At 42.3% G+C, this 22,006-nt stretch overlaps 1 protein-coding gene across 1 annotated transcript in view; it reads left to right on the top strand.

Moving 5' to 3' along the window:
• smg6 (SMG6 nonsense mediated mRNA decay factor) overlaps positions 1-22,006 on the top strand; it is a 432,770-nt gene that overhangs the window by 155,015 nt on the left and 255,749 nt on the right. Inside the window, exon 9 of the mRNA XM_080210854.1 lies at positions 17,255-17,371. Coding sequence (XP_080066980.1) covers positions 17,255-17,371 — 117 coding nt within the window. The remainder of the gene's footprint in view (positions 1-17,254; positions 17,372-22,006) is intronic.

The raw sequence follows: 22,006 nt of genomic DNA, 5'->3' as shown, positions 1-22,006 counted from the left end.
AAATCACAATGGGAACAAAAAAATGCTAGAAACGTGAGGGCATAAGAAATAGGAGCCAGAGAAGGCCATGCAACTCCTTGACTCTGCTCTGCCAGTTAATAACATCATGATCTGATCTTCTACCTCAGCCCACTTTCTGGTCTGATCCCCATGTCCCTTGAGTCTAAAAAAATTAGCGATCTCTGAATTAAATAAATCCATTGACTTAAACACCTACAGCTTTTTGTAACGGAGAATTCCAAAGATTTCCAACCCTCTGTGTGAAGAAATTTCTCCTCATCTCAATGCTCAATGATCAAATTCCTAGGTTACTTCGAGACTCTGTAGGCAGGGAACCAGCCTCTCAGCATCTCCTGTTACATCCTCCAAGAATTTGATATGTTTCAATGACATACTCAGCAGGTCTAGCAGCATCAGGGAAGAATGAAACAGAGTGAACATTTAAGGCCCATTTCATCAGAATTAAACTGATGTCTGATGATGAGGGTGGCACGATGGCACAGTGGTTGGCACTGCTGCACAGTGCCAGGGGCCCGGGTTCAGTTCCGGCTTGGGCCACTGTCTGTGTGGAGTCTGCACATTCTCCCCATGTCTGCGTGAGCTTCTTTGGGTGCTCTGGGTTCCTCCCACACTCCGAAGATGTGCTGGTTAGGTGGATTGGCCATGCTAAATTCTCCCTCAGTCTACCCGAACAGGTGCCAGAGTGCGGCAACTAGGGGATTTTCACAGTAACTTCATTGCAGTGTTAATGTAAGCCTACTTGACAATAATAAATCAACTTAAACTTTTTACCTGCTGAGTGTTTCCTATATTTTCTGTTTTTCTATATCCAAGTTTAAAGTGCTTCTACATTTAAAAAGGACAGTTGCCTGCGCGTGTGTAGTATTCTTTCCAGTTGCTGCAGTTGGTAATGAAAAGTTTCTGATGTTCCAATGGAAATGCAGGCACACGTTCCCATGGTGATCAGTTGCCAACTTAGCTTCTCCCCTCTGCCTGATGTAGTTACAGTGTTAGGTAGAGATGTACTGGGGAGAGTGGCATCAGGAGACTGGTATAGCAATGATCTTTGAAAACTGGTACTAGGAAGTAGAAAGGGTTGAGGCCTCCATTTGGTTTTTGCTTACATTCTCCCAAACTTTCTCGCTGCTTTCCATTCTTTGCTCATTTGATGTGTCTGCTTCCTGCATTAATCCTGACCCACTCTGTAGGGGGATATAAACAAGTGAATAACTTCATTAAAAAGCAATGTTGTGTTTCCTGTTAATTTCTCTGTTTCTCTTGTGTGCTTTGTTGCCTGACTGCCTTTTTTGTTTTAAATGTTGCAGTCTGGAGTGTAAGCACAGAGTGAGAAAATGTAAGTATTTTTTAGTTGCGGGGAATCCGTAGTATAATCATCCCATATTTCCTGTAGATGCAGCACAGACATGCACACTACCACAACAGTGGGTTTTGCAGACTGATTCATCAGACAGTTCCATTTGTAATGCATCCAATAGTATGGGGATCATGAGAGAATGAAGCATTTTTGAAATGTTTTCAGCTTGCATACTTTCACTGACTTGCTGACCTGAGTCCACACGTGAACCCAAGACAGTCACAATCTGTAGTGTCTATAACTGTGGGGAGAGAATACACCTCTGACAAAAGGTCATCCAGATTCAAAACATCAGCTCTATTCTCTTCCCACAGATGCTGTCAGACCTGCTGAGGTTTTCCAGCATGTTTTGTTTTTATTTCAGATTCCAGCATCGAGAGTATTTTGCTGTTGTGTCTGTTTTCATTCTAGCGCAGATGTGTTGCTGTTGAACTTTGCTCACTGAAGTAAAAGCTGTCACTTTGATAGGACAGTTACTCACTGGGACATGTTTTAATCCTATAGTGTGTGCGCTGTCACTTGGGGGACACTACAACATGCCTCTTTCTGACAATCCGTTCAATTACTTAGTGAAATCCTTATCTTAGTTTCACTTCTGGTAACAGTTCGACAAAACAACCCACTTGACTGGCATCCATATCCATTACCTTAAACATCCACTCCCCGCGCCATCACTGCATCATCATTGCATTGCAGCAAATCGTAAAGGCTTCTTTGACACACTCTGCTACCTCGAAAAAGGAACACAGCAAGTACATTTCCTTCCAAGTCACTCACCAACCTGACTTGGAAGTATATTGCTGTCCCTTCATTGTCACTGGTCCAAAATCCTGGAACTCCCTCCCTAACAACACTGTGTTCCTCGTGTGGTTTAAGTACACTAACGATTCAAGAAGAAGGTTCACCACCGCCTTCTGAAGGAAAATTAATTACAGCCAGCCAGCTTCTGTAGAGAGAGAAACAATTAACTTTCAGGCTGATGTTCTTTATTCAGTGCATTTCCAGCATTTTCTCTTTTATTTCAGATCTCTAGCATTCACTATTGCTGTTAGATGGATAGCAAATACTGATCTTGCCAGCACTGATCAAAAAAAATGAGCATGATTGTGAAAGGTTTTTCATTGCTTCTTGGGTTACCACCAGCCTGATTTTTGTTGGAATGAACTGTCCAGAGAGCTTGTCTTGACAAGTTTCCAGCGTTAACACCGCTGCAATAAATTGGTGTTAAATCTAGACCTGGATTATTTAGGATTATTTCTGAGTCTATGAACACTGGCATGGAGCTGATAGGCTGCTTGTTCTTTTCTATTTTGTAAATACAATGTCATGCTGTGTTTTCCTATTTGGGGCAGTAAAGTTTTCAGTTTAATATTTATCAACAAGGCAAATATTCTAACTCCCATATTCTGTGGCCCTTTCTGTTATGGCCTCATTTTGATAGTTTAATTTTTATTATTTAGCCTCAGGGTTTCCATTTGAATGAACAATTTATTCTTGTGCAAAATGATTTGCAACCAGTGATGTATAATTTTTTTTCTTTTTCTATATTAAGATGATGTGGAGATGCCAGTGTTGGACTGGGATGGGCACAGTAAGAAGTCTCTCAACACCAGGTTAAAGTCCAACAAGTTTATTTGGAATCATGATCTTTTGGAGCACCGCTCCTTTGTCAGGTAAGTGGAGAGGTAGACTTCACAAACCCGACATATATAGCCATGGACACAATTGCAAGATAATGATTGGAATGCAAATCTTTACAGGTAATCACATCTTTACAGGTAATCACGTCTTTACAGGTACTGACAGTGCAAGTGGAGTGAGGGATAATCACAGGTTAGAGAGGAGTGAATTGTCTCAAGCCAGGTCAGTTAGTAGAATTTTGCAAGCCAGGCCAAATGGTGGGGGTTACATGTAGTGTGACATGAATGCGAGATCCCAGTTGAGGCTGTCTTCATGGTGTGGAACTTGGCTATCAACATGCACACATGAGGACAGCCTGAACTGGGATCTTGGGTTCATGTCACACTACATGTAACCCCGCCATTTGGCCTGGGCTTGCAAAATCCTACGAACAGTCCTGGCTTGAGACAATTCACTCCTCTCTAACCTGTAATTATCCCTGTCTCTACTCGCATTGTCTGTACCTGTAAAGACTTGCATTCCAACCATTATCTTGCAATTATGTCTCTTTCTATATATGCCATGTTTGTGAATGCACCTTTCCACTCACCTGATAAAGGAGCAGTGCTCCAAAAGCTCATGATTCCAAATAAACCTGTTGGACTTTAACCTGGTGTATTGAGACTTTTTACTATGTTAAGATGGTTGAAGAATTCTTATGGAAATTCCCTGCCCCTCTGCTGTCAGCCATTAAGATTGTTACTGGAGTTTCTTTACACTGAGGGTGAAAGTTCTTTCTGATCTAGTGTGTTTAAACAAAAAGACTAGATCTCAAAAAGCAGTCTGAATCCAGTCCACCCTACCTAGCACCTGAGTGTAGAGGAGTGAGGTTCCAGACAGAAAAGAATCTCAATCCACTTTAGAGTCATATTGAGCTAGCATTGGTGTGAATCTGAAATTCAAACTGGATCTCATACGTGAAGAAATGAGAGGCTGTTCTAGAGGGTCCTACCAGCTGCGTGCATGCAGACCTGTTTACTGAGTCCAGCAGGTCAGCATAGATGGTGATTTTTGCCCATTTTCTCTTTATCTCAATGCTCGGTGTTAGAGTTCTAGTGCTCATTTTTGACATATGAATCCGGACAGACAGTGTTTGTCTACAGAGGGCACGACCAAGGCAGTTCCTTTCTGATAACTCCTGTAACTGTGGATCTGCCCTTATCCAGTGTCCACAGATTTATGTTTTCCAGAAAGAGCTACGGTTCAGTAATCAAAGTTCTGAGCTCTGATTGCTGGTTATTCACAGTGGCTCAGGAGTACCATGGTATCCTTACTGACTTGGCAAAACTCTGGGGTTGAACTAGGAACTTTCCTATCCTGCGTGATCCAATACCGTACCTGTCAGCCAGTGTCTTTACCCTTTAGACTTGCAGCAAAGCTGTAGCCAATGCTTAGTGCACAGCTATTCCATAGATTGTGCGCAGTTGTCTTGAGATTGGAGGTATTGCTAATTTACCTCATTCCTCTTGTCACTGATTGAAGTTGCTGTAACGCCAAGGTTGCTTAGCAACTCCATGCAATTTAGTTGTTTTTCCTGTGTATCGTCCATGCTCGAATAAATCTGTGATTGGTTTAGTAAATTGACAGACTTTATTTCCTGTTAGTGAAGGGCACTGCTCTCCTTCGCAGGAAGGAACCTGTGATGAGAGGTGTTGCTGACAGAATCCTATAAACCAGAACCAGCTCTGTTGTGGTTTAAATATGTCATTTGATTTTACTGAAATCTTCTGTTTTTATTACATAAAAGCAGTGTAATGTGTTCGTTGGATCCTGTTGTATTCATTTTCACCCCAACATCCTCCAGTGGGTTAGGTGGCACATTGTGCAACATTGTACCTGGGTAAGACTCCTCAGAAATTCTGAATGCATTCCCATCTTTAAACAGACTAGTTATTTTATGGGATTCTAATACCATCTTCACTGTTGCTTTGTTCACTGTGATTGCAGGAAGGCTACTTAACCCAGCTTTGCTTATCCGTCCATAAAGTTCTGACCATTCTCCTGTCCTGCAGTGCCAAAGCAACATCCACTGTCTCCACTAGGATTGGCACCACTATCCTACCTGCAGCCCCTTCTATACTGATCACTCTGCATGTACAAAAGAACTTTCTGGCATCATCCTAAATTTGCCAGCTAGTCCTTGCCCATCCTGTTGTGTTGTTGGAGATTTTATTTTTTTCTGTAACCTTTGCTATTTTTTACCCCTTTCTATGATACTTTGAGTATACTACAAGATTATGAGGGGTGTAGACAGAGTGGATAGGAAGAAGCTTTTTCCCAGGGTGGAAGAATCAACTACTAGAGGACATAGGTTTAAGGTGGGAGAGGCAAGGTTTAAAGGAGATGTACGAGGCAGATTTTTTACACAGAGGGTGGTGGGTGCCTGGAACTTGTTGCTGGGGGAAGTAGTGGAAGCAGATACGGTAGTGACTTTTAAGGGGCATCTTGACAAATACATGAATAGGATGGGAATAGAGGGATATGGTCCCAGGAAGGGTAGGAGGTTTTAGTTCAGTCGGGCAACATGGTCAGTGCAGGCTTGGAGGGCCAAAGGGCCTGTTCTTGTGCTGTAATTTTCTTTGTTCTTTGTTCTAATGTGAAGTGAATATTGAATGCACCTAATATTTGACCATGAAAATGTGCTAAATGATATCAGACATAGGGTTGACAAAAGTAGAATGAATGCAGGCTGATGGCAGAAAAATACACTTGGTTTGTAAAAACATCAAACTGACCACTGTTTGGAATTACAATTAGGGGTTGTCTTCCACCAGTTACCATCTGGGAGGGTGGGAAGCAGAAACTGGGGAGTTTACTAGTTGGGGCATGTAGCAAATCTTATTGGAATATTTGTCTGCTATGACACCTTTTTTAATGGCTGCAGCAATCACAGACAATTAGCTCATGTCTGCCCTTACCCAGTACTTTACCACAAGTTCTCCACACAAAGGGAACCCCAGTTGTCATAGCTCCATTTTAAAATCCATGTGCATTGACCCTGTTTAAATTTATCTGAAAAGATGGGACGTGGAAATATATCATAACATTATCCAGGACTGAGCCTGCACCCATTATGTTTAGAAATGGAGCAGACTGCTTCTGCTAGATGCACATTACAGAAAGCACAAATTCTTGATTAACTGTCAGATTCCGTGTGTTCCTTGTTACACTCTTAACAATCATTGCTTGCTATTTGGGAAGTGGTAGTTTTTTTTTCAAAGTTATTTTGCCAGCCTCCGTTGCCTGAATGTCTAATGTACAATTTTTTTTATTCTTGGGCCAGTTGCTGAAGAATGCCCTATTGGCGGAAGTCAGACCTGCCAGCTGAAGAACAATTGAATAGTGTTATTAGTTTACAGTGAGAGGAGACACACTGGTGAATGATACAGTGCTAATTAGAAAGGCACAACATCCTGCCATGTGTTGGCCCTCTCCGCCTTTGTTTCCTGACCTTCTAGTCAGCCTGCTGACTTTTGTTTCATGTTTTCCCAACTGTACGTCTCACTCCTGAAGAGGCAATGTCTGGTTTTGAGAATGTACAATAACTTTATTCATCCCTTTGATTTGACCACTTGTCTGCTAACCTCATACAAATAATGTAGTTTAAAGATAGTTTTACATAGTGTGTTAAAGGTTAAAAAAATGCATTCTATTTTTCATGAGGCAGAAGAGAACCTCAATCACAGTATCCATGTTGCCTGCAAAGTGTCTTGCTAGTTCTAAAAGTGATGTGAAAAATATTCCCAAACACAGGCACTAACATTTCAGATCAGCTGTGTGCTTTATGGTGCAGTATTCAGTCTTTCTTGCATCACATGTAGGCATTGGCAATGATCTTGATATGGTTAATGCTGTATACTAGAGGTAGTATTTATCAACATTCTGCTGATACAAGATGAGGTATGACTGCAACCATTCTTAAAGGGGTATTTAGCAGTTCATTTTTACTCTTCAGGACCCAAAATGTCTCCAACTCTGCCTCTGCTAGGTTGTCATTTTAATATGAGGTCTTCCCTTCTGAAACTCTTCTTTCCACTGTACACCTCTTTATTGTCCATTGCCCCATCAGACTCCTCTGAACCTCCCTTCAATATTGAATATTGGTTTTAGTTTGCATTTCCCTCAACATGAGAGCTGATTTTTAAAAGTTGAGTGTGAGTATTTCTGAATACAATAGGAAGAGTTGAAAATGAAATTTTCAGGTTATTCCACCAGTGGGGACCAGACCAGAGTTACTCCGAATTAATCTGTGGCAATGTTCACATTTCTGCCCATAAGCTTTGGATTAATGGCCCTGTTTTTCTGCTTCCCTGCTGTTGAGTTGACTACTCCCTTTAACAGCATGAAGTTGTTGGGTCAAAGCTGGGTCAAAATCCCGTAACTCACTTTCTAACAGCACTGTGGGTATACCTACACCAAGTAGACTCCAGCGGCTCAAGAATGAGGCTCACCAGCACTTTCTCAAGGGCAGTTAGGACTGGGCAAAGCCTGTACCACCCACATCCTGTAAATGAATAAAACAAAATTGTGGCATTGTATTTTAGAGAGATGTACATTTTTTGAAATCTATTTCTCCCAGGAGAGTGGGTAGTGCAGTGAACTAGCCTAATGTCCTTACAGTCCTGTGATCTAAATTCTAATCTTTCCCAAACTGACAGAATGCAGAACTCTATTCCCCTCATGCGTTCAGGGTGTTTTGAGGCAGTCTTCGTCCATATCCTAGTGAAGGTGCGCTTGTGGCACGTAAGCTGCCCAAGTATGGTAGTAAATTGGCAAAGCAGCAAATAGATGAGGTTGTACAGACAATGAAAATGCCACAGATATTACAATGTTTTGAGTTTAGTGAAAGTCTCATTCAGAGGAATGGTAGATTTACTCTTTCCTTTCCGTGCTCTACCTGATTTCTGTGTACTGAGGAGCCTCAAAGTGTTGGCAAACTGTAGCATTCCCCAACAGTGTATCACTTTTGATGAGCATGAGTGGAGATCCAGTCGCCACCACTCCCTTTTTTTCCTTCCTTGTTTTTAGGCTGTGATGTACAATTTCTATTTGATTTGATTTATTGTTGTGACATATTTACAGTGACAAGTATTGTTTCTTGCGCACTATACAGACAAATCATACCATTCATAGAGAAGGAAATGAGAGTGCACAGAATGTAGTGTTACAGTCATTGCTAGGATGTAGAGAAAGATCAACTTAGTGTGAGGTAGATCCATTCAAAAGTCTGACAGCAGCAGGGAAGAAGCAGGACATGCCCCTGTCTACATCAACGGGGGGGTGAAGTGGGAATGGTTGAGAGCTTCATGTTTCTAGTTGTCCACATCACCAACAATCTGTCCTGATCCCCCCCATGCCTACACTGTAATTAGGAAAGCCCACTAATGCCTCTACTTTCCCAGGAGGCTAAAGAAATTTGGCATGGCAACTATGACTCTCAGCAAACTTTACAGATCTCCGTAGAAAGTACTCTTTCTGGTTATATCACAGCTTGGTTTGGCTCCTGCTCCGACCAAGACTACAAGAAACTATGAAGGGTTATGAATATAGCCCAATCCATCACCAAACCAGCCTCCCATCCATTGACTCTGTCTACACTTCCCGCTGTGTCGGGAAAGCAGCCATAAGCAATCACTCCCCGGCTCACCCACAGGGTGAGCCAAAATCAGCAGCCCGCCCACCATATTTACAGCTCCACTGTGGGAACTGGAGAGTGCACAGAATATCATTCACAAAAATTCAACAGCCTCTTGTAAATCCTGAATACATTGTAAAAACAGAGTTCAGTGCAATCTCACAAACTCATCTCCTTTCCCATACTACTGCAGCCTAATTATCTGACCAAAATGTGCTGATATTTAACCTGCTGGATGCTGACACCCCATGCTGCTTCAAGAATACTTTATACACACACTCATCTTTCACAACAGACAATCTCTACTCACTGCCCAGCACTGGGGAAAAGCATAAATATTACTCCACACTGCTTAATTGTGGAAGTCTCTCAATAGTTCAGTAAGTAAATACTCTATCGAAAAGGGAACGCAACCATTTAACTACAAAGATCCCAGGGTTGATGTTCTGTATGGCTTAGTAATGAATACAGTGGAAAGTACAAATAAAATTCAAGTAGGCTGGTAAAGTTAAGCACGAGCAGGACACCAAGCACCAATGTTCACATACAGAGGGTGGAAAGAAGGAATCATGAAGGGGGTTATAATGTCTCAAAGTCATGACTGGCAAGGATGGGGTCGTGCTTGTTACAGAGAAGGGGCAAAGTACAGAGGGCACCTATTGACAATGTAAGGTTTCTTTATTCTTTCACAGCATGAGTGTGCTGCTGGCTAGACCAGCATCTATTGCCCATCCCTAATTGCCCTTGAGGTGGTGATAATAGGCAGCCTTCTTGAATTGCTGCAATCCATGTTTAGGTTTGCCCATAGTGCTGTAAGGGAGGGAGTTTCAGGATTTTGACCCAGCGACAGTGAAGGAACAGAAATACACATAATTAAGGACCCCACGCATCCTGGATATACTCTCTTCCACCTTCTTCTGTCAGGAGATACAAAAGTTGAGAGCACATACCAACTGACACAAGAACAATTTCTTCCCTGTTGCCATCAGACCTTTGAATGGACCTATCTTGTATTAAGCTGATCTTTCTCTACATCCTATCCTTTCTTTCTCTATGTATGGTATGCTTTGTCTGTATAACGCGCAAGAAATAATACTTTTCACTGCATCCCAGTACATGTGATAATAATAAATCATTTCCCATGCCACCATCCTTGAAATTTGCATGATACTATATTGCCATCTACAATATGTCAGCACCACCAAGAATGCCTGAACCGCTTTTCTGAACTCTGGGGATGTATTCCTTTTCAAGAAGTAAGATTGTGTTGCGGTCCAGGTTGCAAGCTTTGGAGTTATTTAGCTTCTTTTTTTGCTTACGCACAAAGCATTGTGCTGTGGTGGAATTTAATCAACAGGACAAGCTGACAGCCCCATGCTTAAAGGGTATACTGTCGGGACACTGCAGTGTCTTAAAGTGAATGTTCAATGGCTGTAATGTTTCATTTGTAACCTGTTGTTCTGGACCACATTCTTTATCTAAATTGCAGTCTGATCTGCAAAATTCATGGTTTCACTGTGGATGGGAATGTTGCAATATCTGGTCTGCAGCTGAGATGGGCAGTTAAAAAGCTATAAAGGCATGATAGAGATCCCTCACCCATCTCCAATCAACTCCAACATCAACACAACCGTCTTCATGCTGTGGTGGCAACATGTCTACTGGCTCATGTAAGATGTGGGATTGAGAGTTCTGGCTCCAAAGTGCCTTGCAAGCAAAGGGGAATTTGTTTACCTGCTTCAGTTCGCTTCCAGTGTGATAAGTGTGGAGTGTTTGTGCAGTTCTTCTCCCACCAGCTGATCCGCAACAACTGAGCCTCATTGACTCAGTGCAAGATTCTGTTACCATGATACATGGAAATGAGTTCATTCTGTGATGATGTGTAGGATTCGAGGGCCGTGGATAACCAGAGAAATTGTGGATCTAATCAAAAAGAAAAAAGAGACATACATAAGGTCCAGGCAGCTAAAAACAGATGAAGCAATGGAGGAATACAGAGAAAGTAGAAAAGAACTCAAACAGGGATTTAGAAGGGCAAAACAGAGTCATGAAATGTCCTTGCCAGATAAGATTGAAGAGAATCCCAAGGCATTTTATACATACATTAAGAACAAGAGGATTGACAAGAAAGAGTCGGACCTCTCAGGGGCAAAGGAGGGGAAATATGCTTAGAACCCAAGGAAGTTGATGAGATCCTAAATGAATACTTTGCATCAGTATTCACAAAGGAGAGGGACACGTTGATTGATAGTGTCTCAGAGGGATGTGTAGACCCATTAGAACAAATTGCAGTTACAAGGGAGGAAGCGTTAGGTGTTTTAGGAAGAATTAAGGTAGACAAACTCCCAGGGCCAGATGGCATCTGTCCTAGATTACTAAGAGAGACAGATGAAATTACTGGGCCTCTAACAGAAATCTTTGTTTCTTCATTGGACACAAGTGAGGTCCCAGAGGATTGGAGGATAGCAAATGTGGTCCCGTTATTTAAGAAGGGTAGCAAGGATAACCTGAGTAATTATAGGCCAGTGAGCTTGATGCCTGAGGTAGGGAAATTGTTGGAGAAGATTCTTAGAGATAGGATCTATACACATTTAGAACTGAATAGTCTCATTAGCAATAGACAATATGGTTTTGTACAGGGGAGGTCATTCATGCCTTACAGATTTGGTTGTGTTTTTTGAGGAGGTGACAAAAGTGATAGATGAGGGAAGGGCTGTGGATGTCGTCTACATGGATTTTAATAAAGCATTTGACAAGGTCCCTCGTGGCAGGCTGGTGCAAAAGGTTAAATCTCACAGGATCAAAGATGAACTAGCTAGATGAGTACAGAACTGGTTTGACCATAGAAAACAGCAGAGGGGTCTTTTTCTGATTGGAGGTCTGTGACTAATGGTGTTCCGCAGGGCTCTGTACTGGGACCTCTGCTGTTTGTGATATATATAGATGATTTGGAAGAAGACGTAGCTGGTCTGATTAAGTTTGCAGACGACACAGAGATTGCTGGAGTTGTGGGTAGTAATGAACATTGTCAGAGATTATAGATCATTGACAGAGATTGTCAGCAGGACATAAATAGGCTGGAAGATTGAGTGGGGAAATGGCAGATGGAATTTAATCCAGATAAATGCAAAGTGATGCATTTTAGTAGATCTAATGCAGGGGGGAGCTATACAATAAATGGCAGAACCATCAGGAGTATAGACAAACACAAGGGGTCACAAGTTCAAGGTAAGGGGGGCAAGGTTCAATACAGATAGGCGGGGGATGTATTTTACACAGGGTGGTGGAGGCCTGGAATGCACTGCCAAGCAAAGTGGTTGAGGCAGATATGCTAGGATTATTTAAGAGTTATCTAAATAGCCGCATGAACAGAACAGAGGGATACAAACGGATGGTCTAGTTAGGAAGACATGATTGGTGCAGGATTGGAGGGCTGAAGGGCCTGTTCCTGTGCTGTATTGTTCTTTGTTCTGTACTTGCCCTGCAGGTTTTAATGTTCTCGCGGTAATACTTATGGTGTACAGTGCTGTTGCAGCTGGCACTCCTGTGTAATGATTGATGAAAGAAATAGTGATCTGTTCAGTTTTGTTCCTGTGGGGTCCACCTGTGTGTCAGTTTGGTATGGGAACTGGAAAAACAGCCCCTCCCTGTCTCACTGCTGGTGTAGGTTAGTGGAGTCATGTTCATACCTGCACTTCAACAATCCATTTTAGCACACTCTCATGTTAACTTGCTAGATGCTGGATTTTTTGGAGGTGGGTGGCCAGTTAAGACTCATGACCTTTCTTCACAACCCTCCAAAATGTTACAGTGAAGTGCAGGGCCTAACACTCAGAGATACTGAAACACTCTTTAATGGTGGGCAACTGCTCTTCCGCTCGCTGTGAATCCAGAAAACTATAAGTTCTTGCTTAAGATGCTTTTTTTTCCCACCCTGCCAAGATTTCCAGCTTCCTCATTCTGTCCTCGTGGCTTGGGTGCCTCATTGTTGGTATCAGTTTTGTGTTCCTCTATTCCTTCCAAAGCCTAAATGTCGCAATGTGGGATAGTAGCCAGAAGTGCCTTCCCTTATACCAGCTTGCTTTTATATCCTGGTCATATTCTATCCCTATAACTAAGATAGAAGCAGGGAAGTTGTTTCCACAGATGAAACTAGAACTAGGGGGCAAAGCTTCAAAATAAGGGGAAGCAGATTTAGGACTGAGTTGAGGAGTAACTTCTTCACACAAAGGGTTGTGAATCTGTGGAATTCCCTGCCCAGTGAAGCAGTTGAGGCTACCTCATTGAATGTTTCTAAGGCAAGGATAGATAGACCTTGAACTGTAAAGGAATTAAGGATTATGGTGAGCGGGTGGATAAGTGGAGCTGAGTCCACAAAATAAGAACATAAGAAATAGGAGCAGGATTAGGCCATCTAGCCCCTCGAGCCTGCCCCGCCATTCAATAAGATCATGGCTGATCTGAAGTGGATCAGTTCCACTTTCCTGCTTTCTCCCCATAACCCTTAATTCCTTTGTCTATCAAAAACCTATCTACCTGTGACTTAAATATATTTAGCGAGGTAGCCTCCACCACTTCAACGGGCAGAGAATTCCAGAGATTCACCACCCTTTGAGTGAAGAAGTTCCTCCTCAACTCCAATCTAAGCTGCCCCCCCCCGCCCCCATCTTGAGGCTGTGCCTCTAGTCCTGCCGTCCTTTCTAAGCGGGAAGAATCTCTCTACCTCTACCCTATCCATCCCTTTCATTATCTTATACATCTCTATAACATCCCCCCTCATCCTTCTAAACTCCAACGAGTACAGACCCAGGCTACTTAGTCTCTCTTCATAGTCCAACCCCCTCATCTCCGGTATCAGCCTAGTGAACCTCCTCTGCACTCCCTCCAAGGCTGATATATCCTTGCACAAGTGCGGCGACCAAAACTGCACACAGTACTCCAGCTGCAGCCTCACCAGTACCCTGTACAGTTGCAGCAAGACCTCCCTGCTTTTATATTCTATCCCCTTCGCTATAAAGGCCAGCATTCCATTCGCCTTCTTGATCACCTGCAGCACCTGCAGACTGGGTTTTTGTGACTCGTGCACAAGGACCGCCAGGTCCCTCTGCACCGTAGCATGCTGCAGCTTTTCGCCCTTTAAATAGTAATCCCTCCTACTATTATTTCTGCCAAAGTGGATAACCTCACACTTGTTAACATTATACTCCATCTGCCAGGTCCTCGCCCACTCGCTTAGCCTATCCAGATCCCTCTGCAGACTTTCCACACCCTCCACGCAATTTGCTTTTCCACTCATGTTTGTGTCATCAGCAAATTTCGTCACCCAACACTCAGCCCCCCCCTCCAGATCATCTATATAAATGGTAAAGAGCTGAGGCCCCAGCACCGATCCCTGCAGCACTCCACTAGTCACCAACCGCCAATCAGAATAGCACCCATTGACACCAAAATATATTTTGATATATATATATTGATGCCATTGATACAAAAAGATCAGTCACCATCTTATTGAATGGTGGTGCAGGCGGGAGGGGCCAGATGGCCTACTCCGCATCCTAATTCTTATGTTCTTACGTGTCCTTTGGTTGCTGCTAACACTGTGCTTATGGCTTCAATAATCTGGATCCATTACATGGTAACCCTCTGCTGTGCTGTTCTATGGTTCACCTTGTGTTCAGTGTTTAATTCTCTTCTCTGTCCTCAATGCATTGCCATGAATTTGACATTGGCTGTTTGTCAACCCAGCCCACCCAGATGCAGAGTAGTGATGTCAAGCTCAGTTGGGAAAATTCTGGAGTCTGTTATAAAGGGTGAGACAACAGGACACTTAGCACTTATCTATGGGATTGCACAAAGTTAATAGGAGTTAATGATAGGAAAATCATCTTTGACAAAGCTATGGGTGTTTTTGAGGACATAAGTGGTAGGGTAGAAAAGATAAGGGTGAACCAGTGGATGTGATGTATCAGGATTTTAAAAAAACTTTTGATGGAAAGTCCCACAAAAGAGGTTAGTGTTCAAAATTGAAGCATGTTGAATTGAGGGTAGTATATTTGCATGGATTCAATATTGGTTAGCAGACAGGAAGCAAAGAGTGGGAATAATTGGGTCTTTTTCCGAGTATCAGGTGGTGACTGGTGGGGCCCCACAGGGATCCGTGCTTGGATCCTAGCTATTCAGAATATACATCAGTGATTTGGGTGAGGGAACCAAATGCAAGTTTGCCGACAATGTGAAACGCTAGGAATGTGAGTGGTGAGGAGGATGTAAAGTGGCTTCAAGGTGATTTAGACAGTTTGAGTGAATGGGCAAACACATGGCATGTGCAGAATAATGTGGATAAATGTGAAATTGTAGAGTTCAGTAGGAAAAGCAAAATGGTGATTTAAATGGTGATAGATTGGGAAATGACGATGTACAAAGGGACCTGGGTGACCTTGTATGCCAGTTAGCAAGTGTACAGGTGCAGCAAGCAGTTAGGAAGGCAAATGGTATGTCGACCTTCATTGCAAGAGGACTTGAATACAGAAACAAAAGTTCTTACTGCAGTTGCACAGGGTCTTAGCAAGAACTCATCTGGAGTATTGTGTACACTCTTGGTCTCCTTATCTGAGAAAGATAGGGAGCACAATAAAACTTCACCAGACTGATTCCTGGAATGTTAGGATTGTCATACGAGGAGAGATTGGTTTGACTGGGTCAGTATTTTTTATTTTTATTCATTTGTGAGACATAAGCGTCGCTGGCTGGCCAACATTCATTGCCCATCCCTATTTGCCCTTGGAGGGCAGTTGGGAATCAACCACATAGCTGTGGCTGTGGAGTCACATGTAGGCCAGATCAGGTAAGGACAGCAGATTTCCTTCCAGATGGGTTTTTCCAACAATTGACAATTGTTTCATGGTCATCAGTAGATTCTTAATTCCAGATTTTTTTTATTATTGAATTCAGATTCCACTACTGTCGTAATGGAATTTGAACCTGGGTCCCCAGAACATTAGCTGAGTTTTCTGGCTTAATAGTTTAGCGATAATACCACTAGACCATCACCTCCCTGGAGTTTAGAGGAACAAGAACCGTTCTCATTGAAATGTTTAAAATTCTGTTCGCTTCCCCAGCATGCTATTATTTTTATTATTTCATGGGATGTGGGTGTTGCTGACAAGGCTAATGTTTGTTGCCCATCCCTAATTCCCCCTTGTGCTGATGTCCTGCTAGACATTTCAGAGGGCACTTAAGAGTCAACTGCATTGCTGTGGATCTGGAGTCACATGTAGACCAGACCAGATAAGGACAGCAGATTTCCTTCCCTAAAGGACATTAGTGGTGATGTCACTGGGAGAGACAGGAGTGGAACTGTGCTAAGGCAGTGCCGTGTTGATAAGAAGGAAGAGATATGGTGGAGGAAAATAGAGCTATGATTTAATCAAATGTCACTTGGGTCGAAGAGGCTAAGGAGCATTGTGTTCACAGTCAGAAACGATGCTATTGGCAACAAGAGCAGCTTCCATACCATAAGCAGGAAACAGATTGGAGAAACTCAGAGGGAGTAGTGAATGAAGGGAACATGGGGAGCTGAATGGCAACATTCTTGAAGTTTAGGGAGATTAAAAATAGGGTGGTCAGTGGGAAGTGCAGTAAAGTGATGAAAGGGATTTTTTTAAGGAAAGGTGGGGAGAGAGAGAGCCATTGGTAGTGTCTGAGAATGTTGGAGCAGTGAGCTTTATGATGTTTTGGGCGATGAGGGAGAAATCTTCCAAATTCCTAATTCACCCGGGGAATCCATTTCTGGGAATGTCTGTAGAAAATATCAACACTTTCAACTCATTTGGTATGAAACTTTAGTTGGAAAATGGTCAGCTATAACATGTCTTGTGAGAGGCTTTGTTATTAAGCAAGCATTAGCTTATGGTTCACAAAACTCGGTCTGCTTATGGAAATTGCTGTCCAACCTGGAGCAGAAGGGAGAAGCATTGGGCAAGGCTGGGACTGGGGAGGCAAACTCAGATTATCTGTAGACTATGGTCACATTCTGATTGGAACTAATTTCTGAAGGTAACTTCAAAAGCTCCCGTCCTAATGGACAGATCTCCTGAAGCTCTGTTAGAAACCAGACTAAGATTCCCACTATTTCCATGACCGGGAGTTCATTAAGACGATATTTATAAATGCCGTTCACACTCTGCTTTAAAACACCTGCAATCGTAATCTCCTGTCAAATAAAAACAGAAAATGCTGGAAATGCACGCAAGGCCCTCGAGCATGTAAAGAAGAAACAACAGGTTAACCTTTCAGCTGAAACCTTTTGTCAGACATGGCAATATTCCAGTTCTAGTTTTTTTGAAAGGTTTTGTTTTAGAAATAGTGCCTGATGCCCTAAATTGTTGATGTCACTAGTTGTGGTCAGATAATAGCATAGAAAAATATTTTAAAAACAAAATACCCTGATGAAGATGAAAGTTTTCCAAGTCTTTGAAAGGGAGTTTTCTTAGTAATGTGAGTGATTTTTGGATCTGTCTGAATTTAAATCTAATGCTTGCTCTTTTTCTCCTCTGATGCATAAGATTCTGGTTCGGAGAACTGCCGATCGGTGACACAGGAGCATGCCACGGCACTGGGACTGGGCATATTTGGCCTGCTGGTGGAACGTTGCATTGAACAGTTAAAGGAAGCTGCGAGAGGCAAGTGTTAATGTCTGTACCTGTGGAATGCTGTTTTCTACTGGGGCTGACTGGAGCAAAGAAGGGCCAATGCCTCTACTCTGTAGATAACACTGCTTTAAATGTGACATATTTCTCTCAGAGTGAAATAAGCAAACAAAATAGACACTGTTTAATGAGGTTGTGTGCTGTGTTGTTCACAAACTGTTACTATTTTGATCATTACCTCATTACCTACCTTCTGTGCTCAGTGATTTGCTAAATACTGTCGTGTACTGTGTTTTTGACATGTGTTTCAATATTCAGCCAAAACACTTCAGGCTACAATGGCTCAATAGACCATGATGTGGGTATGCCGGCATTGGACTGGCGTAAACACAGTAAAAAGTCTGACAACACCAGGTTTTAGTCCAACCTATTTATTTGATAATATACTCACAAGCTTTCGGGGTTAGCCCCTTCGTCAGGTGAATGGAGAGTTCTGGCCTCAGACAGAGCTTAGAAGGGGCTAACCCCGAAAGCTTGTGAGTATATTATCAAATAAATAGGTTGGACTAAAACCTGGTGTTGTCAGACTTTTTACTGTCAATAGACCAGCCAGAGGAGGGAAGGCTGCGCAGTCAGTGAGACGTGAGTCTGAATGGCAAAGCACAAGTTTTGCACAATAATTCCACACAAATCCTGTTCCCAGTCTTAGCCACGTGTTCCCTGGTTACGTTAAGTGGAGGTAGAGCCATATAACACATAAAGGATGTAAATAAGGTTGAAAGAGTGCAGAGAAGGTTCACAAGGATGTTGCTGGGACTGGAAAAGCTGAGTTACAGAGAGAGATTGAATAGGTTAGGACTTTATTCCCTGGAGCGTAGAAGAATGAGGGGAGATTTGATAGAGGTGTATAAGATTTTGATGGGTATAGATAGAGTGAATGCAAGCAGGCTTTTTCCACTGAGGCTAGGGGAGAAAAAAAACAGGGGGCATGGGTTAAGGGTGAAAGGAGAAAAGTTTAAAGGGAATATTGGGGGGGGCTTCTTCACGCAGAGAGTGGTGGGAGTGTGGGATGAGCTGCCCACTTGCTCTTTCCCCGTTGCCCAGCATAGATTTTCCTTTTCAAATATAATAATAATTCTGATTCTTTGGCAGTTATCTTCAACTTTTGCTCTCTAGTTGCTGCCAGTGAAAATAGTTTCTTCCTAACTATTATCAAAATCCCAAATAATTTTGAACACCTTTTTTAAATCACCCCTGAAACCTTTTAACGTGATTTCCTTGACCATTTGGAGGAAATTTAAATTGCCAGACTATGATAATCCTTACTTGAGAAAGGATACACTGGCACTGGAGGGGGTGCAGAGGAGATTCACTAGGTTGAGAGGGTTGGCTTATGAGGAGAGACTAAGTAGACTGGGGCTATACTCATTGGAATTCAAAAGAATGGGAGGAGATATTATAGAAACATATAAGATTATGAAGAGAATAGATAAGATAGAGGGGGGTAAAACTAGAACTAGGGGGCATAGCTTCAAAATAAGAGGGAGCAGATTTAGGACTGAGTTGAAGAGGAACTTCTTCACCCAAAGCGTTGTGAATCTGTGGAATTCCCTGCCCAGTGAAGCAGTTGAGGCTACCTCATTGGATGTTTTTAAGGCAAGGATAGATACATTTTTGAACAGTAAAGGAATTAAGAGTTATGGTGAGTTGGTGGGTAAGCAGAGCTGAGTCCACAAGATCAGCCATGATCTTATTGAATGGCAGAGCAGGCTCGAGGGGCCAGATGGCCTATTCCTGCTCCGAGTTCTTATGTTCTTATATTATGTTCTTATAATATGTTGTGATAAGATCCTGAAAGTAGAGAGAAGGCAGAGTGATGCTTGTGAAATAATAGCTGAGAAGCTAAACTCTCAGCCTTCTTGCCCACTTTGTGCTATTACCAGAGCTGAAAATTATTGCTATAATAAAAGCAAAATACTGCAAATGCTGAAAGTCTGAAAAAAAACCCCCAACAAGTGCTTTAAAAAACTCAGCAGATCTGGCAGCATCTTTGAGAGAGAAACAGGCCGGAATTTTACTGCCTCATCTGCTCCTGAGGCTCGCAGAATGGAATTAATTGGCCTCAGGTGGGATTTTACGAATCTTGCCTGAGCTAAATTGTAAAATCCCACCCAATAAGTGAACATTTCGAGTCCTAATGATTCTTCTTTGAAGCTGAAGAGAGGTAAAAATGTGTTGGGTTTTATCCTGTTGAAAAAAAGTTTGTCCTCTGACATCAGCATCTCTGTTTTCCAATTGTTCAAAATAGATCACAATTATTATTGTAATAAATTACTGGTTACTACCAGAAATATTAACATTGTTCTGATGGGGTCCCGTTTGAAAGAAAATTCCCCTCCTTTGGTCTACCCTTTAGAATGTTTAATCTGACCTTACTGGAAAGTCCCAATATTAATTCCGTATCCCCCTCTGGCCATTGCCCAAGTCTTTGTGACCTTAATTATTCCAATGCTGTCCTAGCATCTCTTGCATCTTTCATTGCCTAAAGCTTCAGCTTATCCAGAAGTTTCCCTCCTCATCCTGCAAAAGGTCCAGTTCTTATGTCACACCTTATCCTTGCCGACCTCAATTGGCTCCCACTCCTAAAGTGTCTCTCATTTGAAGTTCATGTTTGTGTGTGTGGGATCCCTTTATGAACTTAACTTTCCCAATTTCTGTTATCTCCTCCAGACTATTAATGCTATCTGTTCATCTGAATTGAGCCTTTTATACATTTCCTATTCCCTCCCAATATAGAGGGTGTGATTTTAGTCCTCACACTCTGGGATTCCATTCATGAATATCTCTGCACATCCATCTCTCTCTGCTCCTGAAGGACAATTCTTAAATCTCGCATCCTCATGAAAGTTTTCAGAATCCTCTATGAATATTTCCTTTTTTGGCTTGATGGCTGATTTTGCCTCGTTATCCATCTCAAAATACTTTAAGAACATAAGAAATAGGAGCAGGAGTAGGCCATCTAGCCCTTCGAGCCTGCCTCGCCATTCAATAAGACCATGGCTGATCTGTCGTGGCTCAGTTCCACATTCCCGCCCTCTCCCCATAACCCTTAATCCCCTCTCTTATCAAAAACCCATCAACCTGCGTCTTAAAAATATTTAGCGAGGCAGCCTCCACCACTTCAACGGGCAGAGAATTCCAGAGATTCACCACCCTTTGAGTGAAGAAGTTCTTCCTCAACTCCGTTCTAAACCGCCCCCCCCTTTATCTTGAGGCTGTGCCCCCTAGTCCTACTGTCCTTTCTGAGCGGGAAGAGTCTCTCCACCTCTATCCTATCCATCTCATTCATCATCTTATACGTCTCAATGAGATCTCCCCTCATTCTTCTAAACTCTAACGAGTACAAGCCCAGTTTATTCAGCCTCTCCTCATAGCTCAACCCCCTCAACTCCGGTATCAGCCTAGTAAACCTCCTCTGCACTCCCTCCAAGGCCTTTGCGATGTCTTTCCATGTTAAAGGCACAATATGAAAGCAAGTTGATTCTACATGGTTGGAAGGGAACTTTATAGCTAACTTGCAGTGCAAACCTGTTATTAATTGGCGTTGTTCATTTGGGTACTTGGATAAAGGAAAGTCTCCCATTCCTGTTGCCTGTTTGAGTTGCTGCGATTATCTCCTGTCAACGGGTTCCATTTCCACTGCACACCATGTGTTCCTGCAATAATCTATACAGTCACCAAGAGCGCAGATTGAGCTTTCTGACCATTGGGTTGGGTCATTGTGACCTTCATCAGTATGATTGATCCCCTGAATAAATGATTGTTTCTGAGGAGCAGATGGTTCTGACATGCTTAGATCTGAAATTCGTAAAGATTCTGGTATATGAGAGGATCAATTTCTCTTTAGGTAAACTGTTCTCTGGAAAATCTCCAGCTAATCTCACAGTTTGAGTTGGTTTCCCTCCATAACTTACTGTCTCGCTGGCCTCAAAGTTTCCATCTTGGGGCCACAGTCCCTTTAACACTCCAGTCAAGTACTTTTGAAATTGGCATTTACTGTGTGACTATAAATTGTAAAGACTCCTGCTCGATGTGCACTGTGGTTCAGGATTATTTTGATGGACGCATAACAAATAATTCATGCCCCAACTTCCTGCACTACCGACAGTTTAAAAAAAAATTTAAATAATTTTACAGCCTAAATAGTTATTTTTCTGTGATTTTATTTCTTGTTTTCAGACGATTTAGGAGCAGTTGTACAGAGAATCTAAGCTGGTTGGCAATGAATAATAAAGCAGTAATTCAATCTCTGGATTCAAATCATATATCTAAACTACAATGAACTGTTCTCCTGGTTTATGATGTCATCTGCAGTCCCCCTCATTTAAATTACAGCCATAATGCTCATTGCAAACATCTATAAATGTTTCTGTGTTACACCATGCAATCACTGTAAGATTAATATTCTGAGAACAATGACTGGAAGCTGCACTGAAGGTGCAATATACTGTATTGTTGTTACATTCACAGGAAAATAGAGTGAAGAGTACCTTGCACATCAAAAATTAAATTGCTAGGAAGTTGGGAGTGAATGATATGTATGTATTATTTTTCTTTTATTGGGGGTTGTTAATATCTGAGAACGTTCGAAACAAAGTCAGTTTGCTC

Source organism: Carcharhinus amblyrhynchos, chromosome 23, assembly GCF_965287045.1.
Source record: "Carcharhinus amblyrhynchos chromosome 23, sCarAmb.v2.hapA, whole genome shotgun sequence".
NCBI classification, from domain to species: Eukaryota; Metazoa; Chordata; class Chondrichthyes; order Carcharhiniformes; family Carcharhinidae; genus Carcharhinus; species Carcharhinus amblyrhynchos.
This window is presented reverse-complemented; position numbering and strand designations above follow the sequence as displayed.